This window comes from Ursus maritimus, unplaced genomic scaffold (genome assembly GCF_017311325.1).
Source record: "Ursus maritimus isolate PB19 unplaced genomic scaffold, ASM1731132v1 scaffold_4, whole genome shotgun sequence".
In the NCBI taxonomy this organism is placed as follows: Eukaryota; Metazoa; Chordata; class Mammalia; order Carnivora; family Ursidae; genus Ursus; species Ursus maritimus.
Genome location: NW_024426552.1, coordinates 552,258 through 571,769, shown reverse-complemented (window position 1 = coordinate 571,769; position 19,512 = coordinate 552,258). Strand labels below are relative to the sequence as shown.

Sequence of the window (19,512 nt, the reverse complement as noted above, 5' to 3'; positions counted from 1 at the left end):
ACCCGAGCACGAGCGGGGCCTGGCGAGGGCTCTTTCGTCCTTCCTGCAGGCGGCCATCGCGTAACCTTGGTTCTCCCAGATTTGGCCAGAGTGCCTGTGGGTTCGGGGCCTCCTGGGCACCTCCCGAGTCCGCTGCCCCGTCAGCCCCCCACCCCCCGTACTCTGGCTGGCACCCCCGCCAGCTGCCTCCCCGCCCCCCGCCGGGGCTCTGCGCGCCGGCCTTCCTCCGCAGCCCCTCCTTCTTGTTTCAGTGCTACAAGGTGAGCTGTCTGGAGATCCCCGGGCCCCCCGGCCCCAAGGGCTACCGCGGACAGAAGGTAAGCCGCCCAGACTGCCCTCGGGCTCCCCGCCCTCTCTCAGCTGCAGACGTGGGGCCGTGGGCACCTGGAACGGCCTCAGCCCTTCCGACCGGAAGAACTAGAATTCAGTTTTTATCCTGTATTTTGAGGAAAGCGGGAATGCTTTTGTATTATTAGCTGTGCCGCCGCAGTGCTCCGGCAAAGGAGGGAGGCTAGGGCAGGACACCCGAAACAGGCTCCCCTGGTTACGTGGCGGCTGACCCACACGGAGCGCCCCCTTCTTCCAAACCCACCAGCAGCCCATCGGACAGACCGTAGCTCTGGCCGGAGGCCGTGCCTGAGGGCGGAGGGGGGAAGGAACCTCTGGGGAGATGAGCCCGTCTGGAGGTTATCCCTACACGGCTTCCGGTTTCCCTTTTCTCGATCTGGGAGGAGCTGTGTAGACCAGTAGGAGTGTAGACGCCGTCCGCCAGGTCGCCAGCCAGATGCCCCCGCGCCCCCTGTCCTCGGTGGCACTGCCGCCCACCACAGCCCAGGCATGGAGGTGCCCGCGGATGCAGCCTCCCCACCGTGGCCCTCCCGTGGGGGGAAGGACGCCCACAGTGGTGTCTGAGGGGGCACCGACTAGCCCCCAAAACAGGACATGTCAGCTCAGAAGCCTCTGCCCGCCTGCCGGCTTCCTGCCTTAGTTTACCTCTTTCTCCATGATCTGCGTTTAGGGCGCCAAGGGCAACATGGGCGAGCCAGGAGAGCCTGGGCAGAAGGGACGACAGGTGAGTGTCCTCTGCACCCCTGCCCCGTTGGCCCCCATTCCCCAGGACTGGGGTTCAGCCGCGACTCCGTTCTTCCTCCACAGGGAGACCCAGGCATCGAAGGCCCCATTGGATTCCCAGGACCCAAGGCAAGTTGCTGTTAGCCCTGCCTCTGTGGCTGGGGGGCGGGGGGCAAAGCCAAGGGCTGCCTGGGCCAAGTGGGGCTGGCCACAGGGTCAGGGTGTCTCCGGCCCGCCCAACGTGAGAAGCCAAGAGCCTCAATATCTTGAATGTTGTCCCTGAACCGAGCCCCCCACCGAGTCCTGGTCATGCCTCTCCCCGGAGGCTGGCCGCAGCCCTGCTCTCCCCCCGAGCCGGTGGGCATCACAGTAACACTGCTCTTCTTCCTTCCAACCTCAGGGTGTTCCTGGTTTCAAAGGAGAGAAGGTGAGACTCTGACGCGGCCTCTGCTCCAGCTCGGCCAGCAGCGTCCGTCAGCGAGTCCGCGGCCCTGATCAGGGCACAGCATCCGGCGTCATGCAGGGGTGGGGGGCCTCTCTGGCGTCCTTCTGGCCTCTTGCTTGGCCTGAGGCAGACCTGGACACCTGAGGCTGTGGCGTCTGTAGGACACCGAGCTAACTGGCCTCTCTTCCGTCCTGCACAGGGTGAATTTGGAGCAGACGGGCGGAAGGTAAGCAGGCCGTGTGGGTCGGCCGGTGGGGCACCCCACTTTCCTGCTGCTCCAAGGGTTGACGATGACACCTCTCCCTCCAGGGGGCCCCTGGCCTGGCCGGCAAGAACGGGACCGATGGACAGAAGGTAGAGTGCATCTCAGGCTCCCGCCCCAGGCTGGGTGCACGTCAGCAGTTCTGACGTAGGAGTGAGCAGAGCCTCCCTGAGACTCTTGGGTCCTTATCTGGGGCCTCTGGGCCCCCCTGGCCACTGCCCACAGCCTGTGGCTGGACGAACCCCCTTTGGCACCTAGCCAGAGACGCAGGACAAATAAGACCATCACAAGAGCCCGAGTGGACATTTGCTTCTGAGGACCAGCTCGCAGGAGTTCCCCAGCCTGTGCTCCAGAAGCCCAGATCTGGCCTGACTGGTGGGCCACACACGTGCTCCAGCCATATCCCAGGGACTCACTGCCACCCACAGAGAGGCCACCATACTGTCCCGCCACTGAAACGCACAGCTGTGTGCCCATTGGGTGTGAAGCGGAGGGGGCCGCCCCCACATTTGCCGTCATTGGCACACGACCCTGACCCACCCTCTGCCCCCCTCTTCTCCTCCAGGGCAAGCTGGGGCGCATCGGGCCTCCTGGCTGCAAGGGAGATCCTGGGAGTCGGGTAAGGCCAGCTCGTGTTCCTGCCCAGGTTTAACGCGGGTGTGGGAGGGGGTGGGAGGGGTGGTGGCCAGCCCCTCGATCTGCAGCGTGGACGCTGGAAGTCACTTCACGTGGACCCTTCTTCAGCCTCTCTCCTGCCCGTCCCTGATCCCCACCCAGGGTTCAGCCAGAGTTGTGGTCTCATGATGAGGAAATACTCTCGGGGGCTTCTGGGGGAGATGGGGGGCAGTGTTCCTGGGGGTCCTGACGGTGGGTTCTGGAAGTCCAGACCCAGGGGAGCCTCAGTCCAGACGAGGCTTCTGTTCATCCGGGCTCCTGGAGAAAGCCCAGCACAGCTCTGGGCAGGAGTCCAGGACAGCCCTGTCCCCCTGTCTTGCAGGGCCCCGATGGATACGCAGGGGAAGCCGGCAGCCCCGGGGAGCAGGGTGACCAGGGCATCAAGGTAGGCTGCCTAGCCAAGGTGACAGGCCTCCAAGGGCAGACTGGGGTGGCGCTCTGTCTGCCCGTCGCTCCAGGCCTCTGGGGGGCTGGGGAGGGGGGGCAGCCCGGCCGAGAAGCCTGGCAGAGAGGGCCTGTCCCTGCAAACTAGCGCTCGGGAGTGGGAGGCCTAGGCGTGTGCTGCCTGAGGGGTCGTGGCGCTCGTGCTCGGGGCTGTGGGGTGCCCACACTCGGGGTGCCCGACAATGCCAGTCTGTGGCTAGCTCAGGACTGCATGTCTGGCTCAGGCAGCTCCTCGGTGCCCGAGTGGCCCCAGCAACCAAACCACCTCCTCCCAGGCCTCGCAAGGCCCTCTTGGCCAAGCTCTCGGGCGCCCCCACCTCCTGGCTGCCCAGGTTTCTGGACCAGCAGGAAGCACAGCCCTTCCCAAGCAGGCGGCCCCCTCAGACCCACCCTTGCAGCCGCACGGGCCGGCCCGTCCAAGCAGGCTCCTGCCTGATGCCAACGCCTGAGGACGTGAGGCTGATTTCTCCAAACCTTTCCAGGGAGATGCTGGCCGCCCAGGACGCAGAGGACCCCCAGGAGAGAACGGGGCCAAAGGAAGCAAGGCAAGTGCCCCTGGAGGGTCCTTGCTCCCCCCCAGCCACACAGCAGCCATGCCCGCTGGCACCAATGGCATCATGGTCAGCCCTGGGCTCTGAGTGTGCTGCCAGCCCCTCCTCCCCTGCTGCTGGGTGACCAGGGCACCCCCCACACCCTGAGGCAGACCTGGGCCCACCCTGTGGCAGCCGGGCTGGCGGGGAGGACAGTCCGCAGGGCCCTTCCCTGTGTGGCTGACGTGGCTCCACTCCGCAGGGGTATCAAGGCAACAACGGATCCCCGGGAAGTCCCGGTGTGAAAGGAGCCAAGGGTGGACCTGGGCCCCGAGGACCCAAAGGCGAGCCTGTGAGTTCATGTTCTGCCCCCACAGGTGCCTGGAGCCCAGAGCTCAGGGGCAGCTGACCCGGGTGGGCTGCCCCCGCCCCCGGCCGGGCCGGCCTGCCTTGCCCCTCCCGCACACACCCTGCTCTGGTGCCACCAGGGAACAGCGTCCGGAGCAGGGCAGAACCCCTGCTGGCTGGGGCTGGGCTCAGCTGCACCCCTGCGGGAACTGGCCTTGGTCCCCACGCGGCCCTCCCAGCAGGACACCCCGAAGGCTGAACGCACACTCCGCGGGTCCCACACAGCAACCTGTCCCCTGCGTCTCACTGCAGGGCTGACCCTCACAGGGGAAACACCCCAAGACCTGGCATGGCCCAAAGTGGACAGAGTGACCACTTGTCCACCAGCTGATAGCTGGTCCAAGCTGGGCCCCAGTCACATCAGCTAAAAACCCCTACTTGACCCGATCCTACACGCTGACCAGGAGCCCCTCTCTTCCTAAATCCTTGGCTGCAACTGAACTTACCAACCAAGGACCAGGCCCCTCCCCCAAAGCTCATGTCCGAGTGAGGACAGCAGAGCATGGGGTCCCCACATGGCCCCACCATCAAGCCCCCCCCCCACATACCTGTTCTCTGCAGGGGCGCAGGGGGGACCCAGGAGCCAAAGGCAGCCCGGGCAGCAACGGCCCCAAGGGTGAGAAGGTGAGTGTCTGAGGGGGGAGCTGTTGGCCGTGTCTGCTCCGCACCAGGGTCTCACCATGGTGTTGACAGGGCCCTGGGACAAGGGACAACCAACAATCCCCCCACCGCATCCACTCCCAAAAACCAAAGTGACCCCCAGGGGGCGCCTGGGTGGCCCAGTCAATGAAGCGCCTGCCTTCTGCCCAGGTCATGATCCCAGGGTCCTGGGATCGAGCCCCACATCAGGCTCCCTGCTCAGTGGGGAGTCTGCTTCTCCCTCTGTCCCACCTCCTGCTCATGCTCTCTCTTGCTCTTGCTTTCTCCCCAATAAATAAATAAAAATCTTTTTTTAAACATTTAAAAAGTGATCCCTGGTACCTGGCCATTGGCAGGGGCAGAGGCACCCTCTGCAGGTTCTCTGAAAGCAGGAGGCAGACAGACTCCCTGCTGAGGGGCATGGGCAGAGTAAGTCTGGCCTCTTGAGTGCCATGCACAGTTGATCAGGCTGTGCACTGCTCCACCCAGCAGCCTCCCACTGCAGACGCACACATAGCTGTAGCTGGCTCAGGATGTCTTTGTGGCAAATCTGAGGGCCAACAGTTCCCCACAAGATGCGGGTCAAGGGCTTGAAGGAGGGGCTTCCCCTCTGGGAAATGGCAGTCCCTTCCCTGGTGCATGAGACTGAATGGGGGGGGCTGAGATCCAGTGTCACCCTTTCCAGGGAGTTAAATGATCCCCTCCCCTCCCCCGCGTCCACCTCCTGAGACTGACTCAGCCTCTCTGCTCACAGGGAGACCCTGGTCCTGAGGGTCCCCGGGGTCTGGCTGGAGAGGTTGGCAACAAAGGAGCCAAGGTAAGTGAGGCCCTCATCCTCCTGGGGCGGGCACCCAGCTCCTGGCTGGAGGGGGGTGCCTGGGACCCCCGCCCCTCCCCTGCCCTGCAGGGACACCCCCCCATTCCCACCTAATCTGCAGTGATTGACAGCGGGATGCCCTTTCTTTCCAGGGAGACCGAGGCTTGCCTGGACCCAGAGGCCCTCAGGGGGCTCTCGGAGAACCCGGGAAGCAGGTCAGTAACAGGACACCTGGGAGGGCCCTGTGGCTCTGGGTCTCCTGTCCTCAGGACATGGTCCCCATGACACACTCGGGCAGCAGCACGGGGTGAGGGGGAGGGCACCCCATGTACCTCACATGGTCCTCCTGCCCTGAGGGGTCCAGCTGGTGTGGGGCAGGTGGCAGCGAGAGGGAGGCTGGTGTGGGGCCTGGGAGCCAGGCTGGGGGGTCTGGGAGCCAGGCTGGGGCACCTGGAAGGAATGAACCCCGGCTGCCCAGTCCCCACAGGGCAGCAGAGAGAAGGGTCATGTTGCTGGACGTGGTCAGTCCTTATCTGTGCTGACTCTGTGTTCTCTCTGCCCTCAGGGATCTCGGGGAGACCCCGGTGACGCTGGTCCCCGTGGAGAGTCAGGACAGCCCGGTCCCAAGGTATGTCCCCTACCCCGCTGGGCAAGGCCGACCCCAGGGGGCCTGAGCCCCTTCTCAGCTCTAGAATAAGGCTGCCAGGAGCGTGCCCGGCCCAGCCCCCTTGGTGTGGGGGACGTGCAGGGGCCGGGCAGCCCCCCCAGTTCTCTCCCGTGGGGGTAGCATGTCCCAAGGCTGGGCCCTGCACACACAGCCCCCCAGACCAACAGCCCAGTCCTGACCGTCCTCATCCTCAGCCCATGCCAGCCTAGCCTCTTCCTTTCCCACTGGATCCTCCCTGACCGGCCTCCCCATCCTGCAGGGAGACCCCGGCCGGCCTGGATTCAGCTACCCAGGACCCCGAGGAACACCCGTAAGTCCTGGCAGGGGTTGGGGGGCCCTGGGAGGCCCTGAAGGTTCCCACTAGTTCCTGGGAGGGCATCTTTCCTGGGGGACGCGACGAGGTGAGGGCGAGTGGGCCTGGGGTCACTCGTTGGTGCAGAGACCCCCGGGAATTGTCCCAGACACAGGGCAGGTGGTGTGGGGTTTACCCACGCGCTCATGGCTTAATACAGATTGTGATAACTGAGACCACCCCAAGGGGGCAAGAGAGGGCTTCCAAAAATCTCTGGGTCCCCAAGAGAGCCAGCTGCCTGCCCTAGGGACAGCCCTTTGGGTTCTGTGCTGAGTTACGGTGACCTGTGCTTGCTTCCCAGGGAGACAAAGGCGAGCCTGGCCCACCCGGCCCTGAGGTACGTATGTGGAGAGTCCTCCGCCCACCGTTGGGTGGCCTGCACGCCCCTCCCCTACACTGGGCCCCGAGCGAGCTTCCCCTGCTGAGCTCTGAGTGCTGGTGGCCACCACGTGCCGGTCACTCTCCAGCCCAAAACCCCGCCTCTCCTGACACGCTGCCACGTAACCCGGGCAACCGCCAGGCACAGGCTCTTCTGACAAAACCAGCCCGTGCCCCTGGCAGACTCCCTGGAGGTCACGGCTGGGGGTGGGGGGCCGTGCCGAGCGCCCCACCCCGGGCTGACGGGTGTCCTGTGTCTCAGGGGGGCAGAGGTGACTTTGGTGCCAAAGGAGAGCCCGGGAGGAAAGGAGAGAAGGGCGAGCCTGTGAGTACCCAGGGCCGAGGGCGCATGGGGGCCGCGGGGGCTGGGAGGGTGGCACCCAGGTTTGAGGCTGCCGCCCACCTGCCTCTCTTGCTCCCCAGGCAGATCCCGGTCCCCCTGGCGAGCCCGGCCCCCGGGGGCCAAGAGGATCCCCAGGACCCGAGGTAGGTCAGCTGCGGGTGCCTCCCGCGCTCAGGTCACAGTCCTGGGCCACTCCTAACCTCAGGGTCATGCCGGTGGAGGAACCATGGGGCCAGTGCACAGGGGGCGGGGGCTGCCCAGTCTCAGCCCAGACATGGGCCACTTCTCACCGTCACCCTTCCTCCTCCAGGGAGAGCCCGGCCCCCCTGGAGACCCCGGCCTCACGGTAAGTGTCAGGCAGGGTTGGAATCCCCGTCCCCGTCCCTCCTAAAACGGGAAAGCATGGGCAGCAGGGGTGAGGTCAGGGGCTGAGGTCAGCAGGAGCCCCTTCTCGGCCCCTCCGCGGAGCTCGCTTTCTTGGGCCGGGACTGACCCCCCTGTGTTGCAGGAGTGTGACGTCATGACCTACGTGAGGGAGACGTGCGGGTGTTGTGGTGAGTTTTGGCCCCCACGTGGCGGAGCAGCTGGGACACTTGTGTCTTTGGAGCGCTCTCATCCAGGGGTCGGGGCCATCTGCCTGGCTCACGCCCTCTGCCTCGTGCACCTGGCTGTGGGCTTCGGGCGTGTCTCCCAAGCCTGAGGTCAGTGAACACAGCCCGCCGCCCTCCCTGCAGACTGCGAGAAGCGGTGTGGGGCCCTGGACGTGGTGTTCGTCATTGACAGCTCCGAGAGCATTGGCTACACCAACTTCACCCTGGAGAAGAACTTTGTCATCAACGTGGTCAACAGGCTGGGGGCCATTGCCAAGGACCCCAAGTCAGAGACGGGTCAGCTGTGCCTGTGGCGGGGCAGGGAGGGAGGCCGGGCGGACAGGACATCCTGAGAGGCAGCGGACGGACAGACATTCAAGGGACGGGTGTCAGCTTGGCCCAAGTCGCCGAGGTCCCCGCTTGAGGGTGGCAGGCCGTGCAGGGTGGGGGCAGCGGGGCAGCGGGCGGCACCCTCACACCCGGGCCGGACTGCCGCAGGAACCCGCGTGGGCGTGGTGCAGTACAGCCACGAGGGCACCTTTGAGGCCATCCAGCTGGACGATGAGCGCATCGACTCGCTGTCCAGCTTCAAGGAGGCCGTCAAGAACCTGGAGTGGATTGCCGGCGGCACCTGGACGCCCTCAGCCCTCAAGTTTGCCTACAACCAGCTCATCAAGGAGAGCCGGCGCCAGAAGACCCGTGTGTTTGCGGTGGTCATCACGGACGGCCGCCACGACCCCCGGGATGACGACCTCAACCTGCGGGCGCTGTGCAACCACGATGTCACGGTGACAGCCATCGGCATCGGCGACATGTTCCACGAGAGACACGAGAGCGAGAACCTCTACTCCATCGCCTGTGACAAGCCACAGCAGGTGCGAAACATGACCCTCTTCTCCGATCTCGTGGCCGAGAAGTTCATCGATGACATGGAGGACGTCCTGTGCCCAGGTGAGTGGCAGCCCGTGCAGCCCGGGTCCGAGCCAGGGCAAGGAGGACGGGAGGCTGGGTGGAAGGGGCCGGGGCGTCCATGGGCCGCTGAGGGAGTCCAGCCCCTGGCCTGGCCAGCGGACGCTGACTGGGACCTCTGGCCTCTTTCCTTGCTCCTAGACCCTCAGATCGTGTGCCCGGACCTTCCCTGCCAAACAGGTAACTTGGGGTGCTGCCAAGCCCCCCACCCCAGACTAACAAGCGGCCCAGGGCTGGGGAGGAGGGGCTGCTACAGGACCCCTCCCTGGCAAAAACCCTTCCGATGGGCGACTCAGCCCCAGGACCCTGGCACGTCTGAGGAGGGGCTGGGGTGAGGTTTGATGTCTTGAGCCCTTCAGACCTCCACCCGCCTCGCACATTCTGAGAGCGGGTGCTCCCGTCCAGGCCTGCACTTGTCTGGCGGGCTGCCGGTCTCGAAAGCCGGCTCACAGCCTCGGCAGCTTGTGGTCCCCGCCCCCCACCACCCGGGCAGGGACAGACCCCCCAGAACCCTCTCAGCTCCCACAGGCGGGAGCCCTGGAGTCAGTAAACAAAGTGGCTGATTTACAACCAGCCGCTGCCACCCAGCCACAGGCTGATGCGCTCGCTTCCACCCCCGACGGCCTGGGCCGCTGCCTCCAGGGGCCTGGGCCCCTTGCCCGACACGGCTGCATTTGTGTTTGAGGCTGCGGGGCTGGGGACACACAGAAGCTGTCCCAGGGCTCCTGCGGGGCCAGGGAAGGGGCAGGACGCTCGGCCGGCCTCAAGCTGCAGCCTCCAAGGCTGTGCTGCACAGTGGCTGGGGCCACGGCGCCCACAGACGTGCCTGGGTGAGCCGGGAGCTGAGACCGGGTCCCGGGACCAGCACCAGGCACACCAGGTCGTGCCTGCCCAGGAGCTGGCGTGGCGGGGGCCCCCGTAGTGGGCAGGCGGGGCTGTGCCGGCAGATCCAACAGAGGACAGATAAGAAACGCAAGGCCTGCGTCCACACCATCATCTCCTGGGCGAAGTCCGCGTGTCCCGGGCTTGCGTGCTCCTCACGCAGCAGCAGGTGGGCCCGCTGGGCTGGCCCGAAGGTGCAGAGGCAGCCTGAGGGAAGGAACCGTGTTGAGTTCGGCTGGGGGTCCCCACGCTTGTCCCGGCAGAGAACTGCCCAGAAAATGGTCATCACGGTGGTACCCCTGACCACACCATGGCTGCCTGTGAGCTCCGGGCTTCACACGGGCCTGCCTGGGCCCGGGGTCCCTCGAGTCCGCTGGGGACAGCTATACGCAGTGCCCAGAGCTGCCCAAACCCGAGGGGTCGGCCTGAGAGCGCCCTAGCGGTCTCTGCCTGAGGCCACACCAAGCGGCCACGCACCGCACGGCTGTGCCCCCGCCCGCCCTGCAGGGCACCCCAGTCAGCCTGCGGTGGGTCCCACGGTCACGTTGGCCCTTCAAGGGCAGACTCCCGACCTGACCCTCGGTGTCGGGGCCCAGCGGAGGCCCAGCATCCCCGCCCCAATCTCAGCAGGGAAGCTCCAGTTCCTCACCACCGAGTTGGAAGCTCGCGGAGCTCTTGAGCGAGGCGCCCTGTCGGGTGGGTGGCCCCTCTGTGCCAGGCACAGACGACTTCGACCCGAGCCTGTGGGGCTTTGTCACCGGCCGCTGCTGCAGTCTCGGGCAGACTGTGTGGCTTCTCTTCTTTGCCGTGTCCACGCGATGGATGGCGTTGATTTTCAGATGCTGAGCCGACCTCGCCGACCCGAGACAAACCCCATCCGGTTGTGGCGGATAAGTGGTTTCGTGTGTTGTTAGGGCTGATTTGCTATGTTCTGCTGAGGACTTCGGCATCTGTGCTCCTGAGAGGGATCCGGCCACAGCTCCCTTTCTTGTGATGTCTCCGTGGGGTTTTGCGGTTAGTCTGACACTGGGCACTGCGAGGGCGACCTTGCTTCCCATGAGCCTCCAAGACCCAGCAGTGAGAGGGATCGCCCCCTAGGAGGCCCTTCTCCACCTTGTCCCAACTACCTTCTCTGCTGAGCTCACAAGCTTATCTTTTAAAGTGACGAAAATTTCCAAGTATCTTAGACATTGCGACCAGAGAGGAAGAAAGCAGACGTCGCTGGGGGATGAGATCTTGTAATCTGTCTCCGGGCACGTCAGGGGCTGGGTGGATGCTGCTGGCTGGGGCATGGCCCTGACCTTGTGGACCACATGGCCCCGTCCACCCAGAGACCCATCATCCCTAGGCTTGGACCAGGCCAGAGGGCAGCTCTGCTTGATTGGGTCAGAGCCATGCGGGTTTCAGGCAGCATGGGAGCTGGCCAGCGGCTGAGGCTGCAAAGACCAGGCTGGTTCTGGAGAGCGGCCGCAGGAGGGAGGAGCCCCAGGTGACCCGAGCCCCGCCTCTCTGGGACAGACACGGGAGACTCTCCAGGGCCGGGTGTGCAGAGAAGAGGCGCAGAGGGCAGTGTGTGTGCCAGGGTGGGGGGCCCGTGTCACAGGCCACCTGGGTTTGCTACCTGGCACCTCCCCGGAGGAGAAAGAAACTCCCAGACCCCCAGGACAGAGGCCGTGGTGCACGAGGAGCAAAGCGCCCGTGGGGTCAGGGCCTGACCTCCCAGGGGGGCCGGGAGGGAGAGTGGGAGCCCCGAGCGTGTGCCGCACAGCGGCTCCCGGGTCCTCGAGGGGACAGCTCTGGGCGGTGGACGACGGGCATCTCAAAGTGCAGAGAAGGATTTATCATTGCAAGCTTTCCAGAGACTGTTCTGAGGAGGGGTCCAAGGGCCCACCTGCCTGTCATCAGGTTGGGGCTGGAACAAACTACACTCTCCCAGCCGCAGTGAGCTTTCTCAGTCAGGTGTGTAAGTGGGGCTGGGGTCCTCCAGGGGCACAGCCTTGAGCTGCTAGCAGCCGACCCCGAGACTGGTCAAGTCTCGATGCCACCATGTGTGCCAAGAGCCTTGTGGGTCTCAAGGTCTGTGGGGACCCCGAAGGTGCTTCTACTCCCCGTCTCCTCGGCAACGTGCTTTGCTGCTGGCTCCCCCAAGCCTCTGTGAGCTCTGGCACCCGCGTGCTGACGGTAGGGGCGCCGAGCCTCCCCGCCTCCTCATCCGACCCCCTTGCTGAGCCTAACACCCGCTCCTCGCTTCGGTCCTAAGTCGTCCCAGAGGAGAGAGGCACCTCGGCTCTCGCAGTACGCTCGGCCCAGGAGGGCGGCTGGAGCCCACTCACGCCAATTAGTCCCTTAAAGCCTTCTCTGGATGCCCCTGCAGATGGACCGCGGCCTGGCGGCGAGCCCCCGGTCACCTTCCTCCGCACGGAAGAGGGCCCGGATGCCTCCTTCCCCAGGACCATCCCCCTGATCCAACAGTTGCTAAACGTCACGGAGCTCACACAGGACCCCGCCGCCTACTCCAGGCTGGTGGCCGTGCTGGTCTACACCGCCGAGCGAGCCAAGTTCGCCACGGGAAACGAGCGGCAGGACTGGATGGACCTGTTCATTGACACGTTTAAGCTGGTGCACAGGGATATCGTGGGGGACCCTGAGACCGCGCTGGCGCTCTGCTGAAGCCGCAGAGGCCGCCCGTGAGCAGGGCCGGGCTGGCCAGAGCGGCCTCCTCACAGCCCTATTAGCTCCCTGGGGCGGCCTACCTCACACTAAGGGGCTTAAAATAATCTATTGTTTTAAGAAATCTATTCTCTCTCCATCTGGAGGCCGAAAATCCAAGATCCAGGTGTGGCAGAGCCACGCTGTCTCCGGGGGCTCCAGGGAGGACCCTTCCTGCCTCCTCCAGTTCCTGTCTGTGCCTCCGTTGTCCCGTAGCCTGCTCCTTTTGGAGCCGGACCCCCCGGCTCCCTCTTACAAGGAACTTGTGTGGCACTTAGCGCCCACTGGAGAACCCAGAGCAGTCTCAAGGCATCATTTAATCCCACCTGCCGTCTTTGTTTCCATGTAAGGTCATATTCTGTCTCCAGGATGAGGACGTGGGCATGTTGGCAGAGCCATTACTTAGCCACAAAGTAAGAGAGAAGAGCAGAGCCTCATAAACCCAAAAGTCCTGGCTTCCGCTCCAGCCTCTGTGCCTGTGCCCACCCCTGTGCATTTTTCTTGGTCTCCCTGGTTGATGCATTGAGGAAAACTGCCCCCCAGGCCAGCCGCCCCCCACATGTGCGTCTCTGCTGGTGGTGACCTGGGAGTGCAGGGGCACCCAGGCTACTTGCTAGATATTTTCAGCAAGTTCTCGCCAAATGGACTTAAAGCAGAAGCTGCTTTTCATCTGCACAGCCACTAAAATAAGCTACGACATTAATATAAGCTCCTTGAGAAGAACCCTGCCCGCCGGTAGCCTGGCGCCCCCACCACATGGTGATGCACCCAGGGGAGCCACCTTCAGACGCTGTGACCACATCTTCAACATTCTATAAAGGCTGAAAAAGAGTGTGAATGCGTTGCTGTGGTCACACGATGTGCTGGGGTGACACGCTGTGGCTGGGGACTGGCCTGGAGCCGGCATCCGTGCAGGTGGGCGGCTGGTGTCTGCAGGACTGCCCCAAGGCTGGCGCCAGGAGTCAGCACCTCCTCCTTGATGGGATCCCCACACTCCTGGCCCCAGGGGTCAGCAAAACTGGACCCACATCCCAGAGTGGGGCCTGCAGGGCTGAGAAGCTGGATGCAAGCAGGAGGACCAGCTTTGTCCTCCCCCAGCCCCAGCTACGGCCAGAGGTGAAGTCTCCGGCAAGGCCATAGCAGAGGGCCCTGGCTGCGTGTCTGGGGAGGGTGGACCACGTCCCGTGTATGTGGGGAGTGGGTTTTCGGGCTGTGCTATGGCGCCCGCCTCCCCCAGAGGCTTCGCCTCAGCCTTGGCTGCAGCCTTGCCCCCAACGCTCTCTGGCAAGTCCAGGGCTGGTGACCACCCAGATGGGAGCAGGGCTGTCCTCAGGTAACAGCGAGTCACCACTGGAGCTGCTGCAGGGGTCTGGCCACACCTGTGCTCACTGCCTACCAGAGAGACGTCCAGGAGCAGAGGACACAGGCCCCTCTCTCCGCTGCTCCCAAAGCTAAGGGAGACGTGGCCCAGCCAGCGTCGGGCAGCTCTGGGACAACAGGGAGGAAGGGGGTCATGGCCAGATGTGGGTCCTTGCCTCCCGGGGTCTTCAGGGCTGGAGGTCTTTATGACATCTTTTTACTCTATTACAAATGCAAAGACAGCCTCCCCGACCCTCTCTCTCACCCCTACTGTGAACCGTGGCCTTTTTGGGGTTCCCTTCCTGCCCAGAAGGGCCTGGAGGAGCCACTGGGCAGAGACGGTGCTTGAAGGGTGGAAATAAGCCCCTCAGTCCTCAGGTTTGGGGACATTTCCTGGTGGAAGCAAAACCAGCAAAGATGGTGACAGGTTCCAAGGAGATGGGGTGCACGCCGGCCGCCTGTGGTGGGGCTCCCGTCGATGGGTGCCTTTGGACGCAACCCCACAGTCCCGGTGGTTCTTAGGCTCCAGTGGGAGGGGTGTGCATAGAGATGGGCGCAGGGCATGGCCAGGGCCGGGTACCAGACTGTGCCAGGGCCTGGAGCGGCCAGGAGGGGCGGCCAGAGCAGGGCCCCCGGCAGGGGGCTCACCCGGTCGCCCGCCCACCACCCCGTTTTGCCCCCAGAGCTGTACGTGGCCCAGTGCACGCAGCGGCCTGTGGACATCGTCTTCCTGCTGGACGGCTCCGAGCGGCTGGGCGAGCAGAATTTCCACAAGGCGCGGCGCTTCGTGGAGGAGGTGTCCCGGCGGCTGACGCTGGCGCGCAGGGACGACGACCCGCTCAACGCGCGCGTGGCCCTGCTGCAGTTCGGGGGCCCTGGCGAGCAGCAGGTGGAATTCCCGCTCACCTCCAACCTGACGGTCATCCACCAGGCGCTGGAAGGCGCGCGCTACCTCAACTCCTTCTCGCACGTGGGCGCGGGCATCGTGCACGCCATCAACCACGTGGTGCGCGGCGCTCGGGCGGGGGCGCGGCGCCACGCCGAGCTGGCCTTCGTGTTCCTCACCGACGGCGTCACGGGCAACGACAGCCTGGAGGAGGCCGTGCACTCCATGCGCAAGCAGAACGTGGTGCCCACCGTGGTGGCCGTGGGCGGCGACGTGGACACAGACGTGCTGTCCAAGATCAGCCTGGGCGACGCGACCGCCGTCTTCCGCGAGAAGGACTATGACAGCCTGGCCCAGCCTGGCTTCTTCGACAGGTTCATCCGCTGGATCTGCTAGCGCCCCCTCCCTCCTGCCGCTCGGCCCCAGACCCAAGCCCATGCCCCCCACCCTGATCCCGCAGCCTCGAGCCCCTGGCCCCAGCTTCCAGCCCCCATCTCGCATTCCCAGCCCGCAGCCCTGCCTGCGTCCTGGCCGTGCGCCCTCAGCCACGAGCCCCGGGGTCCCTAGCCCCAGGCTCCCCAGCCCCATGGGCATTGTCCTCCTATCCGTGGTGCTACTCAGACTCACCCAGAGGTCCCACACGCTGCAGACTCTATCTCCAGGTGTGGGTGTGAAGTCAGGAAAAGAGGACCCCCACCCATCCCCAGCTCCTCCAGAGCTTCCCACCACCCTACATTTCTATCCATCTGTCCTACCCTCCATGCCCTCCCTGGACCCCAGAGGCTTTGCAGGGCCCACTCTGGTGGCCAGTGCTCCAGATCCTCATGGACGGCTGGTAGTTCCCCTGGCCTTTCTCAGCCCAGCTTCATCCCTGGACTCCTCAGCCCCTCCGGTTCCCTCCAAAGGCTCTCTGTGGGCCCCATCAGCTCTACTGGGCTTGCTCTGGGGTCTCTGTCTTTGGCAGTCACCTGCCCCAGACTGAGCTGTGACAGTAGGCCCTGCACATTTCCTGTATGCACACTCCCCAGCACAATAAAGGCTTTCAGCTGCCTCCTCCTCTCAGCCTACTATGTCTGTGCCCCAGGGACCCCCGTGGTGGCCAAGGAGACATTCAGACCATTCATGTGCCACCAGGACTGATCATGGTGCCCCACCTGGCCTGCTGTCCTGGGGGCAGGTTCTGACTCCAGGCACTGACCACCCACACCACCCCAAGTGTGTAGACTGGACAGCCTCAACCATGGAATCCACACCTGTCTAGCTGGCCTTGAGCTGAGAAGAATGCTGTTGGATCAGTGAAGTCCCCCTCTATCCCCAGACTAAGCCAAAGTGCTTTGAAAATGTTTGTTGGGGGAAGGAGTTAAGATGATAAAGGAGTAGGGGACCCTAATTTTGTCTGGTCCCTGGAATCCAGCTAGATAGTTTTCAAATCATTCTGAACACCCGCAGAATCAGTGGGAGATCTGAGAAAAGAATGGCTGCAGTTCTACAACTAGGAAAGCGACCCCTTTCTGGAAGGTGCGGAAAGCTTCCAGGGCGCAAACAGTGCCACGGAGAGCAATCCGGAGCCGCTTACACGGAGCCCAGCCCCCTGCAGGGGAAGCGCGATTCCACCTGGGGAAGGGCACCTGAGAATCCGCGTAACAGGCCCCTCCCCCAGAAGACCAGTAGGAACTGCGAACACCAAGTTCACAGTCACACAGAACTGCAACTTCAGCTCTTGGGGAACACGGGATATAGCATTTGTGGTTTTCTCATTCTTGAGTCTTTCAGTTTTTTCAGTCATTTTCCTATTTTATCAATTCTTCTAATTCTTTTTTAATTGTTATGTATATGTTATATATAATATTTTTTATTTTTGGTTTCCTTTCATTGTATTTTTTTAAATATATACATCAGTTTTTCTTTCTTTCCTATTTTGGGATCTAGTTTCTTTTAACAAACAGACCAAAATACACCCAGGATCTAGTTTATGGTTTCATTCTGTTTTAGTTTTTGCTTGATTTTTTCTTACATTGTTTTGTTTCTGGTTTGTTTTGTTTGTATTTTTCCAGTGGTGTTGTTGCTATTTTTGTCTTTTCTCTGTCTTTCATCTGTCCTTTTCTGTACATAATGACAAGACAGAGAAACTCACCCCACAAGAAAGGAGGCAGTACTCACAGCCAGGGATTTCATCAATATGGATATAAGTAAGATGTCAGAATTCAAAACAACAATTATAATATAGCTGGACTTGAATAAAGCACAGAAGAGAAATTACTGGAGAAATAAATAAACTAAAATCTAATCAGACCAAAAATTAAAACTCTATTACTGAGATGCAATAAAAAACGGGGGCTCTAACTGCTGGGATAAATGAGGCAGAAGAGAGTCAATGACATAGAAGACCAAATGATGGAGAATAAGGAAGCTGAGAAAAAGAGAGATAAACAACTGCTGGATCATGAGGGGAGAACTCAAGAGATCAGTGATATCATAAAGTGAAATAATATTTGAATAATAGGGGTCCCAGAAGAGAAGGAAAGAGAGGGGGGGCAGAAGGCTTATTTGAACAAATTGTAGCTGAGAACTTCCCTGATCTGGAGAAGGAAACAGGCATTCAAGTCCAGGAGGCACAGAGAACCCTCCTCAGAACCAATAAAAATAGGTCAACACCCCAACATATAATAGTGACACTTGCAAATGTCAGAGACAAAGCGAAAATCCTGAAAGCAGCTTGCAACAAGATGTTTGTAACCTACAAGGGTAGAAACATTAGACCAGCAGCAGACCTATCCACAGAGACCTGGCAGGCCAGAAAGGACTGGCATGATATATTCAGGATGCTAAATGAGAAAAATATGCAGCCAAGAATACTTTATCCAACTAGGATGTCATTCAAGATAGAGAGATAAAGAGCTTCCAGGACAAACAGAAACTAAAGGAATTTAGGATCACTAAACCAGCCCTGCAAGAAATATTAAAGGAGATCGTTTGAGCAAAGAGAGAGCCCAAAAGGAACAAAGACCAGAAAGAAACAGAGAAAATCTATAGAAACAGTGACTTTACGGGCAAAACAATGGCACTAAATTCATATCTTTCAATAGTTATTCTGAATATAAATGAGCTAAATGCCCTAATAAAAAGACACAGGGTATCAGATTGGATTAAAAAAAAAAAGCAAGAGCCATCCATATGCTATCTGCAAGAGACTCATTTTAGACCTAAAGATACCTCCAAATTTAAATCGAGAAGGTGGAAAACCATTTATCATGCTAATGGAGATCAAAAGAAAGCTGGGGTAGCAATCCTTATATCAGACAAATTAGATTTTAAACCAAAACTGTAATAAGAGATGAGGAAGGACATTGTATCATAATTAAAGGATCTGTCCAACAAGAAGATCTAACAATTGTAAATATTTATGCCCCTAACATGAGAGCAGCCAATTATATAAACCTATTAATAACAAAATTAAATAAGCACATTGATAATAATACAATAGTAGTAGGGGACTTAACCCCCCCTCACTGCAATGGACATATCATCAAAGCAGAAGATCAACGAAGAAACAAGGGCTTTGAATGACACACTGGACCAGATGGGCTCTGAGGTCAGCCATCTGCCATGCTTGCTTCTGCCAGATGGACCAACAGGAAACCGGGGGTCCCCTCACCATAGAGCAGGATCGAGGGAGTCAGGGGGTTTGTGTGATGGGAGAGGGTCACCCAGGACATGATCTCATGGTTGTGCTGTTGGTCATGGTTTCTGAATGTTTCTTACATTTCACAGTGAAATGCTTAGGAAAATACGGGGAATGGAGAAGTGAATGAAAGCCATTTGAGTAGGAGTCTCTAAACACAGATAAGAAAGTGGCTCTTGCTAAAAGTAGAACAGAAACCCGGCACATAACCCGCTCTCTGTACGCGGTGTAGGAAGAATTCGGGACGTACATCCACACGTGTCTGTGTTCGCTTACCTAAGCATGGAGTGGGTATGAAACAGAAGGCAGTGACGTCCCGAGGAGGGTGTGAAGGGGGCCTGGCGGGGACAGGTGGCGAGGCCTCCCCGTGGAACCTGTGTCACTCTGGCTTGGGAGCACCTAGTGCGTTGCCTGTTTTGGGAGATGAACTGGGAACACCTCAGCCTGTGGCTGGCGGTGGCACAGCCCTCCTGGGGTCCCACCTGCACTCACTCAAGGCTCGGAGCCCCCAGGGTGGCGTCCCCTTGGGGAACATGGCCACCGGCGCACAGCCCCTCGGGGGCCCCCACCCGGGCCAGACCACAGCGGCCTCGTGCACACCGCGGTTCTGCTGTCCTCCTCCACCTGGAGCTCCCACGCAGGACCCCACGGCCGTCCCTCAGCCACCGCGGTCACACTTGGCTCAGCAGCATCTGAAGCTGGGGCTGTCTGCCGGGGGCTCTCCACCACACCCCCTCCCTGTCCCTCGCCACCAGGCCCTGTGGGGGGTGCATAGAAGGCAGAGGGGCTGTGGGCTGGGAGATGGGGGAGCTGTCCTCCTGGGACCCCCCTTTCTGGGCCTCGGCCCCCTGAGCTTCCACTGTCCATCCCTTCTGGGACCCCCAGGTCTGATGCTTTGTCACCTCCCAGCCAGGTCAGGGGAACTCAACACCTCCCCACAAATTCCTGGCACCCTCTCCCTCTTCATCCTCACCTGCCTGTCCCCCCCCCCCCCCCCCCCCCACCCCCAGTCCCCTCCCGCCGCTTCAGGAAGTACCGGCCTCACCTCCTTCCTGAGACATGACAGGGGAGACCTGCCATCTGGCAGGGAGTTCTGTCCCGTGCATGAGCCCAGGGCCACCAAGCCGCAGGTGCCCTGCCCTGAGCCCCAGCTGCTCCCAGTGACCTGGGGCCCGGCTCAGGCTGCAGTGGCATCTCACATGCGTCTGTGGAGCCCCGGAGCCAGCACGTCACCTCACACTGTGCCCCCATTTCCTCTGACCACCTCTGCCCGTGCTCACTCATCTCGGGTACCCCGTCCCTGCCCACTTAGCTCGGCCTGTCCCTTCTTCCAGCCCCAAACACACTACACAGGCACTGGTGGGTCATGATTTTACTAAAAGCTGCCCCTGACCCCCCCCCCCC

At 61.4% G+C, this 19,512-nt stretch overlaps 1 protein-coding gene across 4 annotated transcripts in view; it reads left to right on the top strand.

Annotated features, from left to right (window-relative positions):
* Nucleotides 1-15,477, top strand: part of COL6A2 (collagen type VI alpha 2 chain) — a 33,409-nt gene extending 17,932 nt beyond the window's left edge. For 2 of the 4 annotated variants that reach the window (XM_040621774.1, XM_040621775.1), the window contains exons 5-28: nucleotides 252-317; nucleotides 1,019-1,072; nucleotides 1,156-1,200; nucleotides 1,472-1,498; nucleotides 1,716-1,742; nucleotides 1,826-1,870; nucleotides 2,344-2,397; nucleotides 2,776-2,838; nucleotides 3,380-3,442; nucleotides 3,690-3,779; nucleotides 4,397-4,459; nucleotides 5,229-5,291; nucleotides 5,444-5,506; nucleotides 5,857-5,919; nucleotides 6,218-6,268; nucleotides 6,612-6,647; nucleotides 6,951-7,013; nucleotides 7,112-7,174; nucleotides 7,342-7,377; nucleotides 7,540-7,585; nucleotides 7,766-7,918; nucleotides 8,120-8,572; nucleotides 8,732-8,770; nucleotides 14,224-15,477. In XM_040621774.1, coding sequence (XP_040477708.1) covers nucleotides 252-317; nucleotides 1,019-1,072; nucleotides 1,156-1,200; nucleotides 1,472-1,498; nucleotides 1,716-1,742; nucleotides 1,826-1,870; nucleotides 2,344-2,397; nucleotides 2,776-2,838; nucleotides 3,380-3,442; nucleotides 3,690-3,779; nucleotides 4,397-4,459; nucleotides 5,229-5,291; nucleotides 5,444-5,506; nucleotides 5,857-5,919; nucleotides 6,218-6,268; nucleotides 6,612-6,647; nucleotides 6,951-7,013; nucleotides 7,112-7,174; nucleotides 7,342-7,377; nucleotides 7,540-7,585; nucleotides 7,766-7,918; nucleotides 8,120-8,572; nucleotides 8,732-8,770; nucleotides 14,224-14,822 — 2,325 coding nt within the window. In that variant the 3' untranslated portion in view covers nucleotides 14,823-15,477. Of the gene's footprint in view, nucleotides 1-251; nucleotides 318-1,018; nucleotides 1,073-1,155; nucleotides 1,201-1,471; nucleotides 1,499-1,715; nucleotides 1,743-1,825; nucleotides 1,871-2,343; nucleotides 2,398-2,775; nucleotides 2,839-3,379; nucleotides 3,443-3,689; nucleotides 3,780-4,396; nucleotides 4,460-5,228; nucleotides 5,292-5,443; nucleotides 5,507-5,856; nucleotides 5,920-6,217; nucleotides 6,269-6,611; nucleotides 6,648-6,950; nucleotides 7,014-7,111; nucleotides 7,175-7,341; nucleotides 7,378-7,539; nucleotides 7,586-7,765; nucleotides 7,919-8,119; nucleotides 8,573-8,731; nucleotides 8,771-10,311; nucleotides 10,487-11,846; nucleotides 13,014-14,223 lie in introns of those variants that run through there. The other 2 variants (XM_040621776.1, XM_040621777.1) reach the window with 2 other exon arrangements.
* Nucleotides 15,478-19,512: the final 4,035 nt, after the last annotated feature.